Raw genomic sequence first — 24,318 nt, forward strand, 5'->3', positions numbered from 1 at the left:
ATGGCTTTATATATATAGCCTTGCCATATATACTTTTTTGCATATATATGGCCTATGCATATAAGAACTTTATTTAACAAAGGAATCATTCCATCCAGCACACCACTCACATGTCCTCTTCTTTATTATAGCTATGTTAATGTACTTACTTTCTTGGTGATATTAAGCTTTCTTTAACTGCATTTCAGATCTTTCTCACATGGTGGCAGCATATGTCTATTTTGTGACACAAGATAGTCACATTGTGACGCTTGCAAATAGTCTATAACCTTTTATTGATTGATTTGATTTAATTGATATGCATTTTGGAGCCAAAGATTGAGGTTGATAAAAGTCTTCTGTTGTGCCAAAACAACAAATGAGGAAGCTAAAATAATGTTTAAGAGCTTCCTGGGGTTGATGTGAAATATTCCAAATATCAAAAGCAGGTTTAAAATGTAAAATATCAATGACTATCGTGTCCTAGTTCAAACAGTAGCTATATATTTTTAGTCTACACTTACACTTTTTCTTTGAAAGAATTGCATAGGAATTATTAGGACAGAATAGATGAACTGAATTGAAGCACAACTCTTACAAAAACACGAATGTTTCAAGTCTAGTTTATATTTGAGTTGAAAAAAGCTTTTTCTGATTTTCTCTGGTAACTATCAATGCAATATTATTTTTAAAGAAAAGAAACCTTGTTATTAATATGTTTCTGAAAAAACAATGTCCCATTAATGTCCAATTCATATTTCCAAAGAAGGGGAGAATAAAAACCTTTAACATTTAGAACATTGTGTTGGCAATTAGACCCACAACCACAGTGTATTCCCACACTCCTGACCAAAACCCTATTTTTCCCATATAATCGAATGCCCACGTTGTTTTCACTGTGTATATTACAGGAGCTTTTACTCCACAATATCGTGTAGGCTATACTTCACATGAAATGCAGGGGGAAATTTCAACTGTTTGTTGTCTGAAGCCATAAAAGCGACAGCTGTCTCCAACAGGTGCGGTAGAGCAGCAGCTCTGCTCCACTCGCTCTGAATGTGACTTTCTGCCAGTGAAAAGACTCGATCACAAGTTGCTGACACTCACATGCAGGAAAGGAAAGGCACTGTCAACATTGTGAACATAGTCGTGGTGAGTCATGCCGTATGATTTAAGGCAATATCATTTACCTTGTTTATTTTAACATCAGCATCAAGCCGCATCAGTGACGTTGTTTGTCATATACACTATTATTTGTATGTAGCAATTAATGTCACGCAAATTATGTATTTAAGCTGTTAAACTTCTAACGTTACCACGCCGCGAAGCCTCTTCACATGAATAAGGAAATCATCACACAGGAGATACATGTAAAACATTTAAATGACTACATGGCTAACTAAGATATAGTTACACTTTATCCATATTTTTTGACTTAAAAAACACTTCTCTTTATACATCAATGCTTGAAATGTTGGCCATTTCTGTTTTTTACCGGGAAGCGTATTCAACGAGTCCCAACCAATAGCGAAGCCGCATTCGCAGCAACAACGGCAGGACTGCGGAGGAAACTCCGCCCCTTAGCTAGCTAGGTTAGCAACTACTCGGTTAGCATCTTCAGATCTTTAAAAATACAAACGTTGACACATGTTACTGAAGTTTCTGCTCATCATCTAAGCTAAATATTTTCTTAATGCTGTACTGGATAGTCAAATTTGAACCCATCCTCATTTTACCTTGGATAAAAATACTATTATTTGATAAGCACTTCATGCTCCATGAGTCTTAGCCATTTTTAGGCTGTCAAAGGTTTCTGGGAGTTGTAGTTTTGATCTTTTACAAAGTACTCTTTTGAAATGTGATTGTCCATGCAGTAAGTGCTCTCTTTGATAAGTATCGATACATTTCAAATGTGTTCATCTAAAATTGATTTAAAACTCTGGTAGGAAGAACCACTGAGTGTCTTTTAACCTTATAACTATAATTCATATAAACATTTGTTTAAGATGATTGTCAAGTGTGAATTGGATATTTATATTTGTTGAAATACATATTGACACGTGTTTTACTCCAATGCCGTACTGCGCAAACTGGCTTTTGTTATCTTGATCAGGAAAGTCGTTTGCAGTCAAATATTTATTTGAGATATGAAAAGACAGACTAATTTCCTCCTCTCTAGTGTTACATAAAGTCACATTATTAGCCTACTTGAGAATATGCTGCATGATGTGTTTTTTAAAACATTTTAAATGTAATTCATCAGAAATATCTTTACAGATATCAAACTACTACAGTCTAGCTATATTGTTTTGTAAACACACCTGCCATTGTTTTACAAAGACTTGATTTCATCCCCAGTGGTGAGAACCAAGTGTTCTATATTTAATCACTGTACTAACATTTGTATTTATGGTACTTTATTTTCTAGCAGTATTTTTCTGTAACTGTATACTTCTATTCTATATTTTAGATATCATTTACTAGTGAATCCAAACCTTAGTGACTTTTTTTTGCATCTAATCAATGTTTTGTGTTAAGGATTCAACTAGCAAACGTTACGTTAAATAGGCCTACTTAAAAACACATTTCAACATTCACATGCTCATAACATGTTCTAATGAAATTATTCAATTATATAATTGACTAATAAATAAAACAATGTAAATCTAAACTAAATAACAACTAACATACATGTCACTTGTCATTTTACTTAAGTGCTAATAATTGCTAAAAAAATGTGGTGTTTTTCTATAAAATGAAAAGGTATTTTTTGTAAATGTTTTCATGAACACTTAATTTCAGAACAGAATCCTTTTTTTCATATAACACAGATAAGAAATCATAGTTCAATAGGCTGCTTTTTATCTTAGTGTAAATGTTTAATTTTTCATCATTGGATTTTGACATTTGATCAAATAGAGTCTATTCAGAGCACTGCCTCTGCAGAGTGAGGGCTGGGAGAGGATGTCACCGACCGACAGTAACCTCAGTGCAGGGTGCATCAGCACTAAACACATCCTGCAGCATTTCAGCGCTTGCGCATGAGCACTCCGCCTCTGGATGTCATGTGACGCTGTGGTGTGGTGGATCTGCATTTTCGTCTCTCATGGCAATTGGCTGAGGCTGATCTTTCTATAGAGTAGTGATGACAACATCTGCACAGTTGGGTTATTTTTAGACTTATCATAAAAAGCAAGCCACAAGAAAATAATTACATAATCTTTATATTCCGACGCATGCTTAAATTGATTTCATGTGCATATACAGCCCTTATATCCCTTTTGCAGAGTGTATGTTTTTTTTTACGTTGTGTCACCTTATGGTCATTATACAATACAGCATTGCATAGGAAATGGAGTTGTACCTGCTGCTCAAGTCTAGAAAGAAAGAAAATGCATAAACAGATATTTAAAGAATAAAACTAAGATTTGACTTAGACAATAAGACTGGCAATAAAATACAACCAAGTTTATAAATGTTTAATCAAGGCAGTTCTATTGAACTGTCTTACATCTGTCAGTACAAACATTTTGCTGTTAGGTTAAATATAAAATGTCAGCTTTTGCTTGAGCCAAATTTGAGTTATTTTTATGTCTTAATCAGGAAATAAGATTGAGCAGAAATGTGCTTTCTTCCTCCTGTTTGACCTTTTGAACTTAAGAGGTAGGAGTTGAGAGGAAATATTGTAAAGGAAATTCCTTTGAGTGTACTCCGCCAGCAGTGAGACTAGTTATTTCTTTACCGCAAGTGATGCTTGTGTATTTCTCTAAGGATGTTTACAGTGTATATAAATGGCAACTTACTCTCATTTGGAAGTACACACAGAAAGTGGAAATGTGAGGCCTAATTGGCTGTGAATCTCCACCCAAACTTCACAGAGGCGTGCACGTTTACAAGTAGTAATGTTTACATTGTCACTCCTTTATTTATTTTTTAGAGTAATGTTCGCCAACAGCCAACTCATTTATGATAGGGGAAGTTCCTTAAACTATAGTGTTCCTCATGCTGCATTTGTTTCCTCTCTAGAGCTGCTGTCTTTGTAAAGCAGCCTGTATATCAGGTCATTGCTCAAAAAAACTAGATTGACTTGTTAACTGTAATTGGGCTGACGGCTTTGATTTTCAGCCTAAGGTCTAAAATCCGGTTTGCAAACATTGTCATGAGTAATGTTGTCAGAATGTTGTGAAATTAGTCTATCAGAAGAGGTTTCACATTCGTTCAGGTATATGTAAAACTGTTTCAATGCAGTGAGCACGGTTTGTATTTTCATAAGAGCTTTGGCATCCAGTGTGTGATCTATATTTCAGCTATTGAGCAAGTACAACACACTGTAAAAGTACTGCTTTGGAAATGTCACTATTGCTGTTAAATTGTAAAAAAAAATCCCATGATTATCCCTGCTGATGCATCAACTAGTGTTTTAACTAATTGATTAAGCATATCATGCAGTTAGGTCCTATGATGTTTAACAATATTTGTTCCATATTCTACAAGTTTGATATACATTGAGTTTATATAGTAACTGTAGCTTTTTGTGAGTTTTTTTTTACATTATAGACAGATTACATTTCAAATATATATATTTTTTCACACTTTATAGACAAAACAACCAGTCCATCAATCAAGAATATAATCTGTGGATGATTTGAAATTGTAAATAATCCATATTTGCAGACATAAACAATTTTAAATGTCTTCAAATTGAGGAATATGCAAAGGAGCTTGGAGATAAATGTTATATTTTTATGAATGTAGGTCAACGAGTGGGCATGTTTGCATTGTGCACAAGAATGATTTCTTCAATGAAAGTTCAAAAAGTATCCCAGCTGAACCTGAGTTACGTTTCGTCTGAGAGTAACCCAGCAGAGCAGCAATGTGTGTTTAAGTGTGTGAAAGTGTGTGTGTGCAGGGAGTATCTCCATGGGGGATGGTGCTAGAGTTTCATAGCATCATCTGTGAAGTGTGTGTCTGTGGGAGTCGTCCCCCCCCCCCCCCACCTTTTTCATTTGGATGCGTGGCCTTATATGGAAAATGGATCTCGTGTGGTGTGAGCAGTTTCAGCCAATCAGATTGGTTTGCGATGATGGAGGAGGGAGGGGTGTATGCCTGGAGGAAGCTGTCGAATCTGGACTGGGTGGGGTTTTCAGGGGGTGGGGTCAACCAAGCCGGCTGGCGTTTGAAAATGAATGATATGCTGCTGGAGTTGTAGAAAAAGTGGGCTGTCGGCGTGTTTGTGTACGAGTGTTTAGGACCAGACCGCATTTACAGAAAGGGAAAAGTGGACCATTCCAGGGAAAACCTGAAATACAAACCGGGGGAAAAAAATATTTCCTACAATGCAATGTGAGTAGCTCTATGTATTTGTTTTATTTAATGTAGCTGTGATGTAGCCCTCTTAAGCTCAGTTTTTACTCAGTCAGATCAGGTTTGGTAAGAAACTGGTTGGGAATGATGCCTGAGTTAACAGCTTGACTATATGTAGGTTTCATGTATGATACTACCATTTTATATAAATTCATGTAATTTGTTCTTTTATTGTCTTCTTAATTTAATGCCATATGTGTGATTTCCCCTGGTAATTGGCTGTGGTATTCCCTTTACCGTTTCAACTAAAGAGGACATTGCCTGATTTGAGCACAAATGCCATAGCTTTATACACACTTTAATACAATATTTATTTTTGGTAATGTTAATAGAGAATGAGAAATGAATTGTGTGTCTCTGCAAAAAATGAACATCTGCTCTCCTGTAATAGGGTGTAACCCCTCAGATCTGTGTATATCTGCCAGATGACAATTATTGTTATAAGGATGCCTTTAAAGCCTTTCCCTTTTGTTTTCTTTTTATAAAAATGAATGCATTATTTGAAACTGGGTCAAAAAAGTTGAGCTTTACTGGTAGCTGTGTAAGGATGCTAGAGATTACGCCCAGTCTTGAAGTGCTCTGCTGGGATCTGTTGAGAGGCAGCAGCTGGCCAAGGATGCAGATCGTTCAGACTCAGAGGATGTATTAACAGAAATCCTCTTAATTTCACTTGTTTTGGGTAACATTAGCTTAAGACAGTGAAGGGGAGATGGCTGTTATCTTGGACAAGGGGAGACATAGATGCATGAGAAAGAGATGCAACAAAAGGGAGGGAGGGGTCTTTGTCTGTTCTGTTTGACAGGGGATTAACCAAACTGAAGTTTTCAAGCTTTTTGTTATTGTGCTATGGACAGACCCTTTTTTTAACATTCAGTTTTTAGTTGTTTTTTTTAAGGTTGGGTCGTTATAATTGTCTGTTTTCTAAATTAACGAGGCACTGTTATACACTAATCAATAATGAAACAAGTGGTGTTATCTTTCAAACTGTTGCATTTTCCCTTTCTGAATCAACAGCTGTTATGCACAACTCTGCTCTACATTTTTAATCCTGTTCTGATTCCATGAATGTGGTTGCATTAACGATGTCACTGTAGAGGGGGCTTAGTCTTTTAGATAATTAATCCTGGTCAATAACTGTGCCGACACATGACAAGGAAAAGTAATTTGAAAAGTAAATGAATATGGACATTTTTAGGTCAGATATTTGAATAAGAAACTATTTTAATAGTCAATTTGTCTTGTTTGTAGCCAAGATATTGCTTGTTCCAGCTACCCCAACATTAAAGACTGCTGCTTTAACTGTTATATCTTTGCATATTTAAAAATCTTTTGGTTTTGGATGTTGATCAAACACAACAAGACATTTGAAGATGGCACATTGGCACTCGGGTTCATTTTTCACTATTTTCTGACAATCTAAATATCAGTTGTTCGGCAGGTTAAACTGAACTGGGGAAAAAAACACAAGTTTAAGCAAAAAATAGGTCAATTAGGAAGCAGGAAGTTCAAGTGTAGGGGAAGCCCACAAACGTTTCTCTATCGGTAAACCACACCTTTACCAGAAATGGATTATAACAAATCTGAAAGGGATAGTTGCATCACAAGGCATGGGGTTTATTTTTGTGCAAATCCTGCATAAATTTCTTGGTAACCTCCATAGGACATATGATATTTGTTTTTAGGCATGTGTCACTGCCTGAAAAGATGCATGGGGTCATCACACCATTTGTTGAATCAGAAAAATGCGTCTCAGCCTAAACGGTGATCTAAACTTGATGAGCTCATGTGATCAAAAACTACAAGGGAGCAAACAAAAAAGTTGCCTTAGGGCCTTGTGAAGTCTGATGTTGGAGGCTAAATTGTCCAGACCTCGAGGGTACAAGTGACTGAACCTTTTCTTAAGATCAATGTCAGGCCCCTCACCCATGTCATTTGTTCATCTCCATGCTGGAAGACAAAACAGACACAGCCTAAAGACATACGAGGAGGAGGAGGAGGGGATTTTTCGGATATCTCACTGCCCATACCACACCCCAGGTCACATATCCGCCTGCCTCCAACCTCAACTTAACTCTCTTAATACTGCTGCAAACTCCCATCCACTCACATATGTGTCTTTGAGGAATCTGCAGCTGCATTGGAAGGTAGAAGCCAAATAGAAATAGCAGCGATGGTGAGAGATCCCCCTGTGACATCCGTCCCTTTGGCTGAAAGACCTTGCGGCCTCTGTATGTAGGACTCATTAACAAAACCTCTTTGGGGTCAGCTGGTCACTGTCCCATGACTTGAGTAGGATTGATTTTCTTTTACAACAATGATGACAGCTTGAGTGGAGGCCTACTGATCCCTCTAGATCCAGAATTTCAGGAATGCTGGTATTTTAGCTCTGGCCATTTTGGACACAATTCGCTCATGGTGAGTCGGTCTGTTTTTGTAGTTATGTACCGGAAGGCGTGGTTGCTTGATGGAAAATATTTTGGTTCCTGCTCTCTGACCTCTCTGGGGCCCAATTGTACCTGACAAGAGAGTCATGATAGGCTGCATTCACAATAGGCAGACGAAGCCGCTGGTATGTGTTTTCAGACTGCTAAAATAAACATAGCAGCAGCAGCAGCTCTGACCTGTGTTAGCAAACAGAGAGGCTTGAATGAGTGCCATGGAGGTGTGGGTTTTATGGTGGCCGAGTGGTGATGCTTTATTTGGAGGCTTTGACATGTTTCCTGTGAGGAGGTAATGGCAAATGCAGAAAACAATTATCTTTAAAATGGAACTGATTACCTTTCAAAATGCTGTTACAGCATTGTATTAATGCAAGTTGATTGATCACATGTATTTTTATATATATATATATTTATATATATATATTTGTTGACAAAGCACACTAAAGAAGGGCATTAGCGGCAGGACAATCTTATCTGTAGCATGACTTTCTACTTTCCACAGCTCCATGTTTCCCACACTGTTGCCACACAACCCAATTTTGTCAACAGAGCAGTCATAGTAAAGGCAAATACGATGTTTGTTTAGCAGCTCATAAAGTCGGCTATAAAGGTTGACAACATGTCAGCATTTGTACACATTACAGTTGTTCCTTATTTTTATATGATCTCAGGATGTCAGTCACCATCACAATATTTCCTCAAAAGTATTTTATGCCCAAGAGACAGAGAGCAAGACTGGGTGCGTAAAATTACCCCAACTACAGTTGTTGGGAAAGTAATGTGACCTGCTGCCAACATCACTCAGGTGTGAGTCTTCTGTGAACTAAAAGCTATCGGCTGTCACACATTGGCGTGACTGTCTCGCAATTAGGGGAGTAATGCTTTTCTTTTTTTTAGGTCATAAGTTATCTTCTCAAAAGAGTGTGTCTAGTCTTCCTAAAGTATCAACACATTTTAAGAAAAAACTATATTTTAGAGACATGATAGTCAATAGTTCGCAACAAACCTTCAAGTTCCTAGTTGTTCGAATCCCTAGAAATAGTGACATAATGAGTCCGTATTTGTGACTGACCCATTATAAAAACAGACTAATTAATAATAATGTGCAAAAAATGAACAAATATCGGTTTTCATAGTTGTTCAAAATCAAAGCTGGAAGTGGATTGTCAAAATAATTACAGAGCAACTACTTAAGTCTTTCCAAAGCATGCATTTAGTTTTTGTCTTGTTGCATATGTACCTTTTACTGAAGTTATCACCTGTGACAGCCTTAATTTATGTTGTGCCTGTCACATATAGAGTACAGCAGCTAAACAGCTCTGTCCCCCCTCTCTCCTCACAGTGACAGTGTGTGAGCCCCCCGCCATGTCCGAAGCCGTGTCGGAGCCTCACAGAGCAGGCGGTTTCCTGGAGTCCTCCTGCGCAGCTTCCCTCGAGGACGGCATAATGGATACAGCAAAGTACGTCCACATAAATATATCCGGCACATCTTGACACTATCAGGACCCAAAATCCAAAATGTTGATATCAACTTTTGCTCCAGCTACTGACAACTCACAGATGTTAGAATAAGAAGAATAAGGCAGATAAGCAGCAGTCAGAGAAAAAAGTCTTCCAGTAAATGTTTTTTAATAAATAACACAGTCCAGATGCTAAACAGGGATTTCTATAAATCTAAATGAAACTAAAGAAAAGGAAAATGAACAAATAGAAAGGAGTTTGCAGCTTCACAGAAAGCTGCAAACTCCTTTCTTTACCTCCCCTTAATTCGGTGAATGGCATTTCCCCTTCTCCTAACTCAAACCCAGTACCTCCCCAGGTGATTATAGGATGAGCTCAACAAAGCAAGCACCCAAATCACACAGATATATGAACAACCAATAAGACAACATCTCTAAGTTACTGCTGGATTCTCAATCCATCTATAGGCACCCATCCATCCCAATAAGCTCACTAAGTATTAAAGACTATTTGTGTGTTATGATGAGTGAATGTGTTGGGAGCCACAGATGCTTGACTCAGAGCAGGTTTCGATTTCTGCTTCTGGATTTCCCCCTGGATTTGTGGCTAATATATTTTCCCTTTCTCTGTCATCAGTGAATCTTCAGAGGAAGAGTCCACAGGGGAAAGGGAAGAGGAAATTGGTGCACATGATCAAACCACCAGCAGCACCAAGACGACAGAGGTCCCTGCTGGACAGACGTCAAACACACAAACAGGTGAGAGCTAATGAGTGTAGCTTTAATGTGTTTACCCTCACTGAACGGAGGGTGGTGCAGCCAAATGTAGTTTATTTTAAGCTGTACACAGACAAACAACGTGCCTATCTTCTAGGTTGGCTTCAGGCACTGTGTTGGCTCTAGTTGCTGAAGTCAGCATTTGTGGATGTGTTTTCTCCTCTGACCTTTTATCCTCAGGAAGTCAGCCAAATCAAAGTGGGCAAACTCAACATTCTTTGGCACAACAAACTTGACTTCCCTTTTCCTGTCCAGTTTTTCCTGTTCGCACTTTGACATTCCTTTCTCTCTAAGTCACTGAGGGAAAATCCTGGCAATAGCACCTTTTAGTCCTTGACATTTGTTTAGTTTTTCTTTGACTACGATATGTACTTACGAGAAGCTTCATAAGTTTACTATGAATAATTAGGTTTGTTGTCATCTGGTGAATAGATTATAATATATACACTAAATACACTAACATCATCTTTTACAGTTTTTCTTAAATATATCCTATTGCTGAACTATTATTGCACATGTATGCTGCTGGTAGAGACAATAAGAAAAGAGTAATTGTACTGATAACCAGCTGGGTGTGTTTGGCAATAAATCCACCATCATTTAATTTGTGTGTCTGGAAGAAGACTCCATCATATACTAAATACATCCTGCTGGCTGTCCGCTCACTGACTATCTTTTCTTTCAGAGTGCATTTACTTTATAACATTTAAGTGTTATAGATTATCTAAACCAAAATACAATAAGATGTTAGATCACTTATCATGTTGCTAAGAATTGAACGAGGAAGTTCCTCTGCAAACTATGATCGACTTTTACTACAAGTTTTTGTTTTCTTTCAAAAAAGTTTGATTCATTTGACAAATGGGGAAAAAAATGTTTTTGTTAATAATAACGATTCACTTGATTTATGGAAGGCATACATTGAGAGAGAGTTTTTCTGTCAAACACTTGAAAGCCTTTGCGGTTGGTAAATGGTGAATTCTTAACTTCACTGTTTCTAAGAAATCTTTATCTAGCCAACAAGAGGTAATGACTTCCATCGTCCTTCACTATGTATCCTGAGGTTAGCCAGAGGATGTTATTACAGGGTGTCTGTTGCATCTCTCATGGAGTTTAGAGGAATAAGCAGAGAGTTTAGTTCTGCATGTTTTTCGGAAAATCTCCTGACCACTGTTTGCTTATCGTTTTTTTTTTTTTTTTTAATCCCAGTGAGTGCCCAGCGACCAAACTCCCTACAGGTGCAAGCAGCAGGAGAGCCTGGCCTATGGACATCACAGGGTGACGCTGAGGTGAAACTCAGGATGGGGGAGTCTGGCCTGGCTGCTGAGACCCCTCTGACCGTCAACCAGATGTTCAACTCAGCTGTGGAGCGCTTTGGTGACTATATGGCTCTGAGCTGGAAAGAGGGCGAGCAGCAGAAGAGCCTGAACTACAAGGAATACTATCAGACGTGCCGTACTGCTGCCAAGAGCTTTCTTAAGGTAGTTAATCAACCATTGAGAGAAACTCGTATAAATCCAAGTGTTATATGAGAGGATTACACAATCATCTGTTCAGTATTCTTTTATTTTTTAGGTTTCATTACAATAATCTTTGGGAGAATATTAGCAGCACAAACCATGAGTACCACCTGTTGTGAAGCATTATTGATTTTACTGCCTAGCCTCATAGAATGTTTTTTTTCAGCTGTCGGGGTAGTAAAGCAATTAAATTGATTAGGTAATCAACAGAGGATTGTTCCTCAGCTATTTTCATAATCATTTTTAAAGTGGAGGAATTTCAGCTTTTCTCTGTTATTATTATTATAGATTTGTTGATTGGCGTTCCTCAATTAGAGCAATTCCTCAGAGAAGTCTCATTTCAAAATGTAAACATATTTTTTATTGTGCAATCAAGAATAAGTACTATTTCTCAATTGCACAACCTTTATCCTACCTTTTTTTTTAAACTGAGGACAGTAGTATCCGCAAAGTGTATGCTCCCTTTTGTTTCAATCAACTCGCACAACATTTAGTGGTTTTGTTTTAAAAAATACAGTTGTGTACAGCCAGTCTAGACAACACATGACGCATCACAGTGTCGGGGCGAAGTTTGCATTGACTGTTTTTGTACAGTAGCGCTTTATTGTTAACCATGAAACTCAACACAGTTATTAGCATTGAGACTCTTATTGTGTACACACACGAAACGACATACCTACAGTTATCTCTCTGAACTCAAGCATACAAACTAACCTGAACCTGCACACACGCCGACACTTTGACATGGCAACATGATCTGTTGGGCTTCAGATGTCAGACTACGTATTGTACCCTCTGTTGTGAAAGACTTCATGAGTAATTTAAAAAAGCTCATTGGTATCGATTTCCATTCCTGGCAGTCTCATTTGTACACTCGGCTGTATATATGTTTCCATGCCAACACCTGTCATCGCAATGTGCTGGATAAAAGCTGATCTGCCGCTGGCAGCTCAAAACTGTCTCCAAAGTTTTCAGAAGTTTAACAAGCTTTGGTTTAGAATGATATCAGTGATTTTAAAAACGTTTTTAAAAATTATTATCATCATTAGTTTTTCTCCCTCACTTCCACAGGACAGTGTCAAGTTTCCTCTTTAAAAATGTAAAATCACTTTCAATAGCAATATTTACATTGCCTTATTTCTCTCTAGACCATTCTAGAAATATTTAACAATGTATTCATTTATTTATACTTAATAAATACTACTTACTTTTTTTTGCAGCTGGGTTTGCAGCGCTACCACGGTGTCGGAATCCTCGGCTTCAACTCGGCTGAGTGGTTCATCTCTGACATCGCAGCTATTTTGGCAGGGTGAGTTTCATCTTCACTCTGAATTTGTAAGCGATGAGCGCAGTGTTCCCTCACTCAGCTCTGTGTTTATATGTACATGTCTTCCATACGAGAGTGGTGTGATCCAAGACTTGAAATGTGAGTTCAGCAGAACTTTTGCATGTCAACCAATCCAGCATGTAGCCTCTGAGCGGAAAGACATTGTGATTAATGGGTTGCAGCAGTACCAAACAGAAAGCTGATGAACTGCACTGTTGGACAGCAGCTATATACATTCACTTAACTTAAGTTTGACAATTGATACTAAGTTTATTTGCCGTACATATTTATTTACTTGTGTGTGTAACATGTGCAATATACATTACATCAACATACAAGGATTTCAGAACTTGTTCCACCTAAAAGTAATAACACGCCTATCTGCGGTGATTGCATCATTATTCAGCATCGACGGCCCCAACCGAAAACAGAAGCCTTGTGCTTTCTTCAGCGTGCTAAAAGGGAAATGTTAACTCCCATCTAAGAATCTAAAAATTCCCAGTAATTAGGAAAGCTGAACACATGGATTGGTCAAGGGCAGATTTGTCTCAGCTGAGCTGGAAACCCACCGAACATCTGTGACAGGACATCGTTTTTTTGTTGTGCTGGCAGCTGCCCGATTTAAGCCACGATTATGGTGACAATTTGTATTTAATGCAATTCCTGAAAGGCTGATGACAAGATTGCCTTGCATGAAAAGGGTCTGGTCATACAAAAGATCAGGACATTTCATTTCTATTGTTTGCTAAGAAAACAGTGCAATACATAAACCGATACTGTGAGCGAATCCTCCAGTTTCCCACGCCTACCATCTGCTGAGTGCTGCTGAATAGCAAGAGCGTATTGAAACTGCAGTTAACTCGTCAAACCAGTGCCATAAATTCCAGGTCAATTTTACAAACTGAGTTGTCACTTACATTAGCTGCAGGTAAAAAAACAGCAACAATGCTGTAAGGTCAGGTTGTTTTAATTGTCTTATTTTTACAAAAAATAGGGCAGGAAAAAAAGAAAAGAAGACGGCTCACAAGACCAATACCTTCAACCTAAGGATTGACAAGAATAAGAGTTACAGTGCAGTGTAGAAATGCAATGATTGTTTGACTAGTCAATCGACAATAAAAGTATTTTAATAATCGGTTAATCGTTCTTTTCATGCAAACATGGCAGAAAATATCTTAAACATCTTTTGGTTTTGAACTGAGAAAACGAGACATTTAGAGAAAAGAATTTGGACATGGAAAAACTGGGATGGACATTATCAGAAATCGTCTCCAAATAATTCAATAATGAAAATAAAAGTTAGTTGAAGCCCTGTTGAAGTTTAAGAAATGTATAATTATTACATTTTATAAAAGGCAACGGCAAACAAGACAGCTTAATTTCAAGAAAAGTATTGCTGCGAGTTCGTTGCAGATGTATGGTGCATTAAACTTAGAGATCTGCAAAGTTTATAATGAAGCAGAAGATCATAAATCTTTCCTGGCCCTAGAACATTGAGTGCTGTAATATTTTCCATCATTACACAAGGGAAGAGTTTCATCTGAATCTCTTTGAATGTGATTATGACATTATCCTTTTGTCTGTTGCAGGGGCTTTGCTGTTGGCATCTACACCACCAACTCTCCAGAGGCATGCCAGTATGTAGCAGAAAACTGCAAGGCCAATATCATAGTGGTGGAGAACCAGAAACAGCTGCAGAAGATCCTTCAGGTGAGATCAGAAGGACACATGGACATGTCTATAAAACAATAGATAACTATGAATTAAAGATAGCAGTACAGGTTATTTTTTTTATCAACAATTTAGTTGTACCTGTTATTCTAGTAGTGGTATTTGCATTTTGTTGCCATTATTCATTGCCGAGTCAACCATAACAAAAAAATGTGACTTGACAGCATCTTGTGCAATTGGATAGTCATTGAGTGACAAAAGTATAACGACCTGTCAGATGTATTTTACAAACAAGGTGTCAAGTAGGACATTTCTGTGGAATGAAGTGATGGCTAAATGCTTTTGCAAACTTCAAGTTATTTTGGGATTTGTTTTGCTTTTCAGCCATGAACAATTTATTCAAGTTTACTTTGTGCATTACTTTTTGTACATCTGTATCACACTCAACATCAAGGGGTTATTAATCTGCTATGACAGTATTAGATCCTAATTGTACTTTTTTAGACTAATATAGCACTATTGTTCAAATTTTTTGTCAAACAATAATAAATACTTACACAGCCACTCATCTTCTTGTTGACTATTGCCTGTATGGAATTGTATTCTGTTTGTTAACAGGTTGAAGACAAGCTGCCACACTTGAAAGCCATTATCCAGTACAAAGATGCACTTAAAGAGAAGAGACCAAATCTGTACACAGTAAGAACCCAATCTGTTCATGGCAAACATGGAAAGATTTATTTGGTTAAAGAAGCATCATCCAAGTGATCCTGTTTTTTTGTATTACAGTGGGCGGAGTTCATGGAGCTCGGCCGGGATGAGCCTGACACTCCCCTCGATGCGATCATCTCCAGCCAGAAGCCCAACCAGTGCTGCACCCTCATCTACACCTCAGGCACCACCGGCCAGCCCAAAGGAGTCATGCTGAGCCACGATAATGTGAGTAATAGTGTGTTTGTACTTTGAAGATACACACACATTTATAAATACTAAAGCATAAATATTAAAGCACAGACGCAGCTGACATGTTAAAAAAGTGCTACACGTTAGTCAGGTTTCTATTAAGGTTCAGCCAAATACCTCAGGTGATTACAATGACTCAACCATTGAGTACTGTGTGTTCAAGAACATGGAACACAGGCCGTAGAAAGTGTTGGAATTTAAATTTACACCCTAGTTAAGGACATTTTAAAAGGTAGTTCTACTTTAAATATTTCCATTTATTTTAACTTGTTTTCATACACATATTTTATTCTTGTCAAAGTTCACTTATAAAAAATGCAAGCCGTTGGTCGTAAACATTCACTGTTGTTTTTGTGTACCTATCTGTATCTCGTTAAAGCTGTGTTTGTATGTTTCCTGCCATACATAAAATAGTTGGCATACCTCATATCTGGAGCTGTTTTCCTCTCTGCTTGCCCTCAGATAACCTGGACCGCGCTCTCCACCTGCCGTCATGTGCGTCTGACGGACGCCACCGTGTCTCAGGAGGCGGTGGTCAGCTACCTGCCGCTCAGCCACATCGCTGCTCAGATGGTCGACATCTGGGTCACCATGAGGGTTGGGGGGGCGACATATTTTGCTCAGCCAGATGCACTAAAGGTAAAACACAATAGTTCACAAACACATGAAAAATGTATGGCTTGTTTTTTACGGCAGAGATTTACAATAACTGTTTCATAAAAAGAAAACTGGGTATTTTTCCTTCCAACATCATCCCCTCTACACATTCATTAAAATATCCTGAGGGTAGACCTATTTAGTTTCATTTTAGTTATCCAAAGAATGTTGTGGTGGCTGATTTAATTTGTTATGCCTATTTCATCTTGATGTGACCTTTGAACCGCATTTGACATTATGAGTAAAACTCTCTTTTGTTGCAGGGCTCTCTGGTAAACACTTTGAAGGAAGTGCGCCCAACAGCCTTCATGGGCGTCCCACGTGTCTGGGAGAAGATGCAGGAGAAGATGAAGTCTGTGGGAGCCAAGTCCTCCGCTGTGCGCAGGAAAATTGCTGTCTGGGCAAAAGATGTCGGCCTGCAGACGAATCTGACCAAGATGAATCAGTACGTATATGATATGAAATAACAGCTTTATTTAAACAACGCTAGGTCCCACCTGAGCTAAATGCTAGTGTCACCATGCTAACATGCTTTTGCCAAGCAGGTTTACTCAGTCCTGTTCAGTTGTACTTTTGACCCAATAATAGCGATAGAGTGTTTAATTGGAAACCCATCCAGAAGTTATAGATATTTCAGTGTGAACCCACAGACTGACTGATATTACCGTCACTAGAGCCGATGCTGTAAGTCTGGCTCATAACACTCACGCTTGGTGTTTTTTGTCTTTCCTCAGAAGCGTAGCAACTGGCCGCACACCGCTCAGCTATAAATTAGCTAAAAAGATTGTGTTCAAAAAGGTGCGTAAGGCTCTGGGCCTGGATCGCTGCACTAAGTGCTACACGGGAGCCGCTCCCATCACCAAAGACACCCTGGAGTTCTTCCTCAGTCTGGACATCCCTCTGTACGAGCTGTACGGCATGAGTGAGAGCACCGGGCCTCACACCATCTCCATCCCTGAAGCCTTCAAGCTCACCAGGTATGTTTTTACTTCTAAATCTGACACAGAATTTCTTTGAGTTGACAAATCAGAACCAATCCATAAGTTATGCCTGGTGGGGAAATTCAAATGTTTTGTTTTGCAGCTGTGGGAAAGAGATCCCGGGGTGCAAGACGAAGCTGCACAACCCAGACGAGGAGGGGAACGGAGAGATCTGCTTCTGGGGCCGTCATGTCTTCATGGGTTACCTCAACATGGCCGACAAGACGGAGGAGGCTCTTGATGCAGAGGGCTGGCTGCACTCGGGTGACCTGGGCAAACACGACGAGAATGGATTCCTCTTCATCACTGGAAGAATCAAAGGTACATTGATATTACTTGTAGAGCTTGTAGAGCTGGACAACAGTCAAACAAGTGGATTTGTAACGTTTACTACATATGGAGGGATTGTCCTTTACAGCTTGAGGAACATTTTTCTTTTCCCTTTGATCAATAAACATGCCTGTTACTTAACCTGTGTGTGTCTTTGTATTGACTTTTAGAGCTGATCATCACAGCAGGCGGCGAGAACATCCCTCCGGTTCCTACCGAGGATGCGGTGAAGGAGGCTGTGCCGCTGATTAGTAACGCCATGCTGATTGGAGACAAGAAGAAGTTTCTGTCTATGCTGCTCACCATTAAGGTGAGTCTTTTAAACTGAGACCTGAGCCAAGATGCATGGAACATTGTATGTGTGAACGACAGAAATATGAATTATTTTGGTCAGATTTATGAAGCTGCACACATGCCTGGTTGTTTTATAAATCTCAAGTTTATGTGTGGGAAATGGCATATACATGTTTTTTGTGAATGTGTATGCGTTATACATCTCGCCCTGGGTGAAGACTTGAACTTTAATCTCATTTGAACTAGAGGACAGCAGGCCACTGTAGTGAGAACTGCTCCTGTAGATAACACAGGATGTAACAGGCTGTTGAACAGAGTCAAAGGTATCATGTACAGACTGAAGATGTATCTTGTCAGCAACACTGTATCTAAGCCTTGTAAACATCCTATCTTTACACCTTTGTCATCTTATCACATCTCAGTATGTCAGTCTTATCTGATAAAAAAGGATCAGCTGTTAAAAGTGAAGCTCAGCCATAGCTAAGATTTCAGATGCTGCCATCTAGTGGGCATTAAAGAACTGCAGGCTTTTGTAGTTAAAACAATTATAATGTTTAAATGCTTTAAGCTGCATGAGCAAGAACATTTAAATATTTGGCAATAAAATAACATTTTCAAATGTTTTACCCTCCAGTGCCAGGTAAACGCAGACTCAGGGGAACCAGAGGACGAGCTGACTCCTGAAGCTGTAGAGCTCTGCAGGAGGCTGGGCAGCAACGCCACGAGAGTCTCTGAGATCACAGGCGGCCGAGACCGGTTGATCCATGCCGCCATTCAGGAGGGAATCAACCGAGTCAACGAGAAAGCATGCTCCAACGCTCAGTGCATTCAGAAGTGGATCATTCTGGATCGGGATTTCTCGCTTCCAGGAGGAGAGCTGGGTGAGTGTGGCTGCTGGTCTTTATTCATTTTTTCCCCCTCACTTTTTCAATTACACAAATCAATTAATTTGCCATCGTAAAAGTGTTTCCTCCATAATATTGTGGTGAAGGGTAAGTATATACATTTTCAGAAATAAATCCAGTTGTTTTAGAAGAGTGAAGAAATCTGTCGTTGTGCTTAACTCTGACCATGAATCCCTGCAGCTGGGTTTAGACTAAAACGGATGCAGTTCAAAATACAGTTTAAAGAAGCCACATGCTCTTATTTAAAGTGCTTAACAATATATTCCTTACTTCCGCAGGCCCAACCATGAAGCTGAAGAGGCCGGTGGTGGTGAAGATGTACAGGGAGCAGATTGAGAACTTTTACAAGGAGCTAGCAACTCCAACAACCCCCGACAACCAGCTGCCTCCCAAATAGAGCTGCTCCTCCACCTGCAAGGAGATCCATCTTGTCTGAGCCCCCACCTCCTTTATCCAACCATTGTTCTCATGTAAAAAAAAATGTTTGCCTTAAGTTGTTGTCGTTCTGTCTCTGTTTACATTTGTGGGTGTACAAAAAAGGTAGCCGGCATAAGAAGCTATTGTTAAATTTCTGAATGATTTTGAAGACGGTATCAATAAGCTGAAGTCAACTATTTATGTGTATTACTAAGGTGAGCAGTAATACAGATTAGATGGGATAGTAGCTGCTTTATGTAGGAAAATGTTTATTGCACTGCGATACTTGAGATGAAAAGACAGAATCCCAAAAAATGAAGTTTATATGATGTTTCTTTAAAAAAAAAAAAAAGTAATTTTTGTTTCTTATTTCTTAATTTATTTTGGGTTTGCCAAAGTTTACATGGGCCAAATGAGCTTCAAAATACAGCATTTGTGATTCAACAATCATATCTAAATGTTTATTGGCCTACATGCACGTGGTGCTTTTTTATGTGTCTTCAACATCCGGGTTTCAAAAATTGTTTATTTTGTACGTGTTGAATTTTTCTGCAAAGGAAGCTGCAGTAACAAAAAGTTGTGTTGAAATCTATCTATCTCAGAACTAAGCATCCAAATGTTTTTCTTGTGCTGTGAAAACACGTCATTGAAGCCATATCTATTGCCTTTTGTAATTGTGACGTCAGACTCTGTTGTTCTGCTTGCTGACTCAATGCAGATCATAACACACCTGCCTGGTCCTGTGGAAATGTTTTCTAACAGTCCCTCTGTGTGTGGACCTGCTTTGAGTTTTGTGGACCTGCTTTGAGTTTTGTGAAATATTGTAAATATAATTTGCCTGCATCGTCATCATCACTTGTTTTTACTTTACAGTAGGTTTTTCAGCAGTTCAGAATTTGCATGAATAGTATTTTGGACTCAAACACGAAAGAAATTGCACCTAGACATAAATGTACACAAATTAGATTATATGTAACTTTATGGCGAGTATATCAACCTGTCTGTGCCATCTCTTATGTATCATCTCACATAAACATGTTTTGACCCAGACTACATATCTTCAGCCTCTTTGAAGACATTTCCTACGCCCTTCAAAGCAAAAGACCTTGTATATAAATTAATTGTGTATATAATAAGCATAGCATAGTTATTTGTAGCACTCGAGTTAATTAAGGTAAAGAAGGGTTTTGGTTCTCTCAAAGTAATGAAGTTCAGGGTATACAATAAAATAAGGAAATGACGGTGATTCAGTGTGTCTGATTTACCTGACCCGAAAGATCTGTTGTTTGTATCAGGGTTGAAAAAGATGGAAATCTGCATGAAGCTGCAGAAAAAGGATGCAGGCCTGTTTCTGTCAACAGACATGTGAATGTTTGAGTGTGAGAATAAAAGATGATTAAGCTGATGTGCTGAACTTTGTTGCTCTTCTGTTTGTCTTTTTATGATGTTTTCTATGATATTCTACCATGTGAACAAGCTAAATTAATACAAATTAACTCATTTTCATCTTCCTGGACTGGAGCTGTTATGTTTTTAGTAACACCTGTGCTTCTCCTGGTACGAGTCAAAATATCTGCTTCACTTAATTAGTGCTTGATTAGAAGCAAGTGTGTTCAGCTGACATCAACACAACAGGTTGAAAATGGTCAATGAAGTGAAAATTCAAAAACATTTCTCAGTTGATTTGTACACATTTGTTATATGTTCAGGTTAAAAATAAAAGGATAATTCACCGTGAAAATAAGATACTTCCTAGCTCTGTATGTAATGTTACATTGCAGTTTCAAATTATTTTCTTTATCAATCCGGCCTAGAACAAGTCAAAAAATATAAAAAATAAATCTTGTTCTTCCAGTGACTTCTTCTTCTTTCTTTTTAAAGGACTAAAACCACAGTTGTTGATTTGCTAATGGACTTATCAACTAACTAAATAATTGTTTCATTCATGTTTTGCAATATAGTTCATGTTTAAATTGATAAATGTAATTTTATTCTATATTCACTATTTAATAAAAAATAAAAAAAACATCCGTACGGACTCCTCAATATTAATTTGTATCTTGGCTCCCTATGGCCTAGCACAGGGGTTTTCAACCGGTGGTCCGCGGACCCCTGGTGGTCCGCGGCGGCATTGCATGTGGTCCGTGACAAGAGCCTATGTTGATCAGTTCACCATTGTTTTTTTTTAATATAAATTCGCTTTGATATTTCAACACATTTCCAGAATACCGTTACATATCGTGAAAAATATGTTTAAAATAATATAAAGGAAATTCAAGCTGACAGAATGTAGCCTTGCGCCTATCCAGTCTATGGTAGCCTGTGATTCGCTAATGGTAATGAGTTGCGTCGCTAACCTCACTTATTATTCATTACGTACAGTCTTGCGAGCAAAGTTGACACACATTTATAAGCATAGCCGACGAGAGTATTTTAAGATAGGTTGTAGTACAGCAAACATTTGTTACATATGTACTAGTCTAGCTATATATCTAGCACCAATGGATCGTTTTGTAGTGAGGAAAGTGCCAGAGGGACAGGCTGCCATGACAGAGGGTCAGGCTGCCACGACAGAGGGACAGGCCGCCACGATAGGGCAAGGACAGGCTTCCGAAGCGTCAACTTCGCAAAAAAGACGAAAAAGAAAATACAATGAGGAATATGTTAAATATGGATTCACAGTGACGACAGACAGAGCAGGAGAGGAGGTACCACTGTGTTTCGTATGTTCAACAATTCTCTGTAATGAAGCTATGAAGCCGTCGAAACTTACGCGGCATATGGAGACGCATCACGTCCACTTGAAGGCCAAACCCGTTGAGTACATGCAACAGATGTTGCGTGATTTCAAAGGACAGCAGGCTACCATGAGGAAGAGTGCAAAAATAAATGAAAACGCACTGAAAGCATCGTATCTGGTCGCTCTCAGGGTTGCAAAAAGTAAGAAGCCCCATACCATTGCAGAGCAGCTTATATTGCCAGCAGCCATAGATATGTGCAGAGCTATGGTAAGCGAAGAATGTGCCAACAAATTAAAAACTATTCCGTTGTCAGACAACACAATCGGAAGACGAATTGGGGAAATGGCAAATGATGTCAAAGACCAGCTGATGGCAAAACTTCAGACAGTTCTGTTTTCCCTTCAAATCGACGAGACGACAGATGTTACTAATGATGCGCAACTGTTAACATTTGTGCGATACGAGGACAGTGGCACTATGTGCGAGGAATTTCTTTTTTGCAAACCACTGCCCGGGCGAACTACCGGTGTAGAAATATTTAAAGCACTGGACGATTTTTTCACGGAGCACAATATCTCGTGGCAGAGGTGCGTTGCATTATGCAGCGATGGGGCCCGAGCCATGAGTGGCAGCAAGACTGGACTGTTTGCGCATGTAAGGAGGGTGGCTCCGGGGGTAATTTGGACACACTGCCTGATTCATAGAGAGGCTCTCGCCTCCAAAGATCTCAGTGTTGAGCTCAGTGGTGTGTTTGATGTCGTTGTCAAGACGGTCAACTTCATAAAACGAAACGCATTGAATACACGCCTGTTTTCATCCCTATGCCATGACTTGGGAAGTGAACACAGCTCTCTCCTTTATCATTCAGAGGTGCGTTGGCTGTCTCGCGGCGCTGTGCTCGCCCGTGTGTTTGAACTACGCGGAGCTATCTACGAGTTCTTGTGCGAGAAGCATTCTGATCTGGCTTCCAATTTCAACGATAGTTACTGGTTAACTAAGCTGGCGTACCTCACAGATGTTTTTGCAGAGCTGAACAAGTTGAACAGCTCCATGCAAGGGAGAGATGCAAACGTCATGCAGCTCTACGAGAAGCTCGACGCATTTGTGAAAAAAATGTCAAAGTGGATCGAACGAGTGGAGAGCAATAACTTGGCGATGTTTCCTTCAGTTGAGGAATACCCTGACAGCACTGACATCAACGACACTATATGTGAGCATTTGAGGAAGCTTGTGCGTCAATTCGCAAAGTACTTCACTGATTCGGAAGAGTGGCGCCGTGACAGCAAGTGGATCCTGCTCCCATTCAGTGACGATGCATCAGTAGGGTCAAGTCTGACGGCTGTGGAAGAGGATAAGCTGATTGAGATGTCCACAGACTCTGTCAGGAGGCATATGTACGACACACAGCCCCTTGTTAAATTCTGGATAAGTTGCCAGACAGAATTTCCACAGCTTGCTGCAAAAGCAATGAGGTGTCTTTTGCCCTTTCCAACCACATACCTGTGTGAGAGTGGTTTTTCTACACTGGCGTACTTAAAGAATAAGTACAGGGCTAGGCTTGATCCAGAGAATGACATGAGACTGTCTCTGTCTACCATTTCGCCACGAATAGACAGGCTGTGTGGACTTCACCACGCCCAGATATCACACTGACAGGTAGGCCTAATTCTCCCATGTTTTCACTGTTACGACCCTGGCGGGTTTAGGCCCCGCCCTGTGTTAATGGTAAGCCTGTTCTCTCTCCCTGCTTTTCTCAATCTCTCTCTGCTTTTCTCAATCTCTCTGTCTCTACAGCAGGTGATTGGTGACAGGTCTGTCCTGGCTGGGTTATAAAAGCCCTGACCAGCCAGCAGTTGAGGCTGCCTTGGTCTTCATTTGTTGGATTTTGGTTCTCCGGTGTTGTTGGATTTTTGTTCTCCGTTGTTGTTTTGTCACACACCTAGACTGACTTTGCATGACATTTTTAGTTACTTTTCCCAATACTGAATTGCACAACACTTTATTATTCTTTATTCTTTCTTTAAAATAATCTTTAATTTAATTTAATTTAATAAATCTACTTTTATTATTATAAAATCTGCGTGGCCTCTCTTTCATGTTTCATGCATTGAGCTATGCATGTAACACCAAATACACACGCGCACGCGCAGGCACATCAGTGGGCCGCGGATTGCTTTCTAGTCCGAATGGTGGTCCCTGGGACAAAACCAGTTGAAAACCCCTGGCCTAGCACACGACATTAAAGAGACAAATGACTTGGTATGAACGGTAAAAACTCACTCTACTTCCTCTCTGTGCAGAGCTGCGTCACAGAGCACAATTTATTGATCAGCCTTCCATCCCTGTAGTGACATTTCCTCGATAGATGGTCAATGCATCATGGGCATTACTGCCCGGCCCGCTGCGTGCCCTTTTCACCCCGCAGACTGCATTGACCGTCACACGACCTTTACGTCAACACTGCACACTCGGCCATGACCGGGTCAAACAGC

General features: G+C 39.4%; 2 protein-coding genes across 3 annotated transcripts; both read left to right on the plus strand.

Annotated features, from left to right (window-relative positions):
* The first annotated feature begins 999 nt into the window (after positions 1-999).
* acsbg2 (acyl-CoA synthetase bubblegum family member 2) lies at positions 1,000-20,490 on the plus strand. Of its 2 annotated transcripts, none has more exons than XM_063892072.1 (15): positions 1,000-1,131; positions 9,127-9,244; positions 9,882-10,003; positions 11,231-11,502; positions 12,762-12,850; positions 14,458-14,578; positions 15,158-15,238; positions 15,329-15,478; positions 15,965-16,141; positions 16,423-16,604; positions 16,894-17,136; positions 17,243-17,460; positions 17,640-17,779; positions 18,398-18,644; positions 18,947-20,490. In XM_063892072.1, the coding sequence occupies exons 2-15, from the start codon at positions 9,150-9,152 to the stop codon at positions 19,063-19,065; spliced, it is 2,256 nt and encodes a 751-aa protein (XP_063748142.1). In that variant the 5' UTR covers positions 1,000-1,131; positions 9,127-9,149; the 3' UTR covers positions 19,066-20,490. The 2 variants fall into 2 exon arrangements, with proteins under 2 accessions (XP_063748142.1, XP_063748141.1); XM_063892071.1 differs by lacking the exon at positions 1,000-1,131 and adding an exon at positions 5,134-5,322.
* A 684-nt stretch (positions 20,491-21,174) lies between these two features.
* LOC134869245 (protein FAM200A-like) lies at positions 21,175-24,050 on the plus strand. The gene is made up of 2 exons (XM_063890729.1): positions 21,175-23,482; positions 23,621-24,050. Exon 1 carries the CDS (start codon positions 21,398-21,400, stop codon positions 23,477-23,479), a length of 2,082 nt encoding a protein of 693 aa, XP_063746799.1. The 5' UTR covers positions 21,175-21,397; the 3' UTR covers positions 23,480-23,482; positions 23,621-24,050.
* The last annotated feature ends 268 nt before the right edge of the window (positions 24,051-24,318 follow it).

The sequence above is a fragment of the Eleginops maclovinus genome, chromosome 9, assembly GCF_036324505.1.
Source record: "Eleginops maclovinus isolate JMC-PN-2008 ecotype Puerto Natales chromosome 9, JC_Emac_rtc_rv5, whole genome shotgun sequence".
NCBI lineage: Eukaryota > Metazoa > Chordata > Actinopteri > Perciformes > Eleginopidae > Eleginops > Eleginops maclovinus.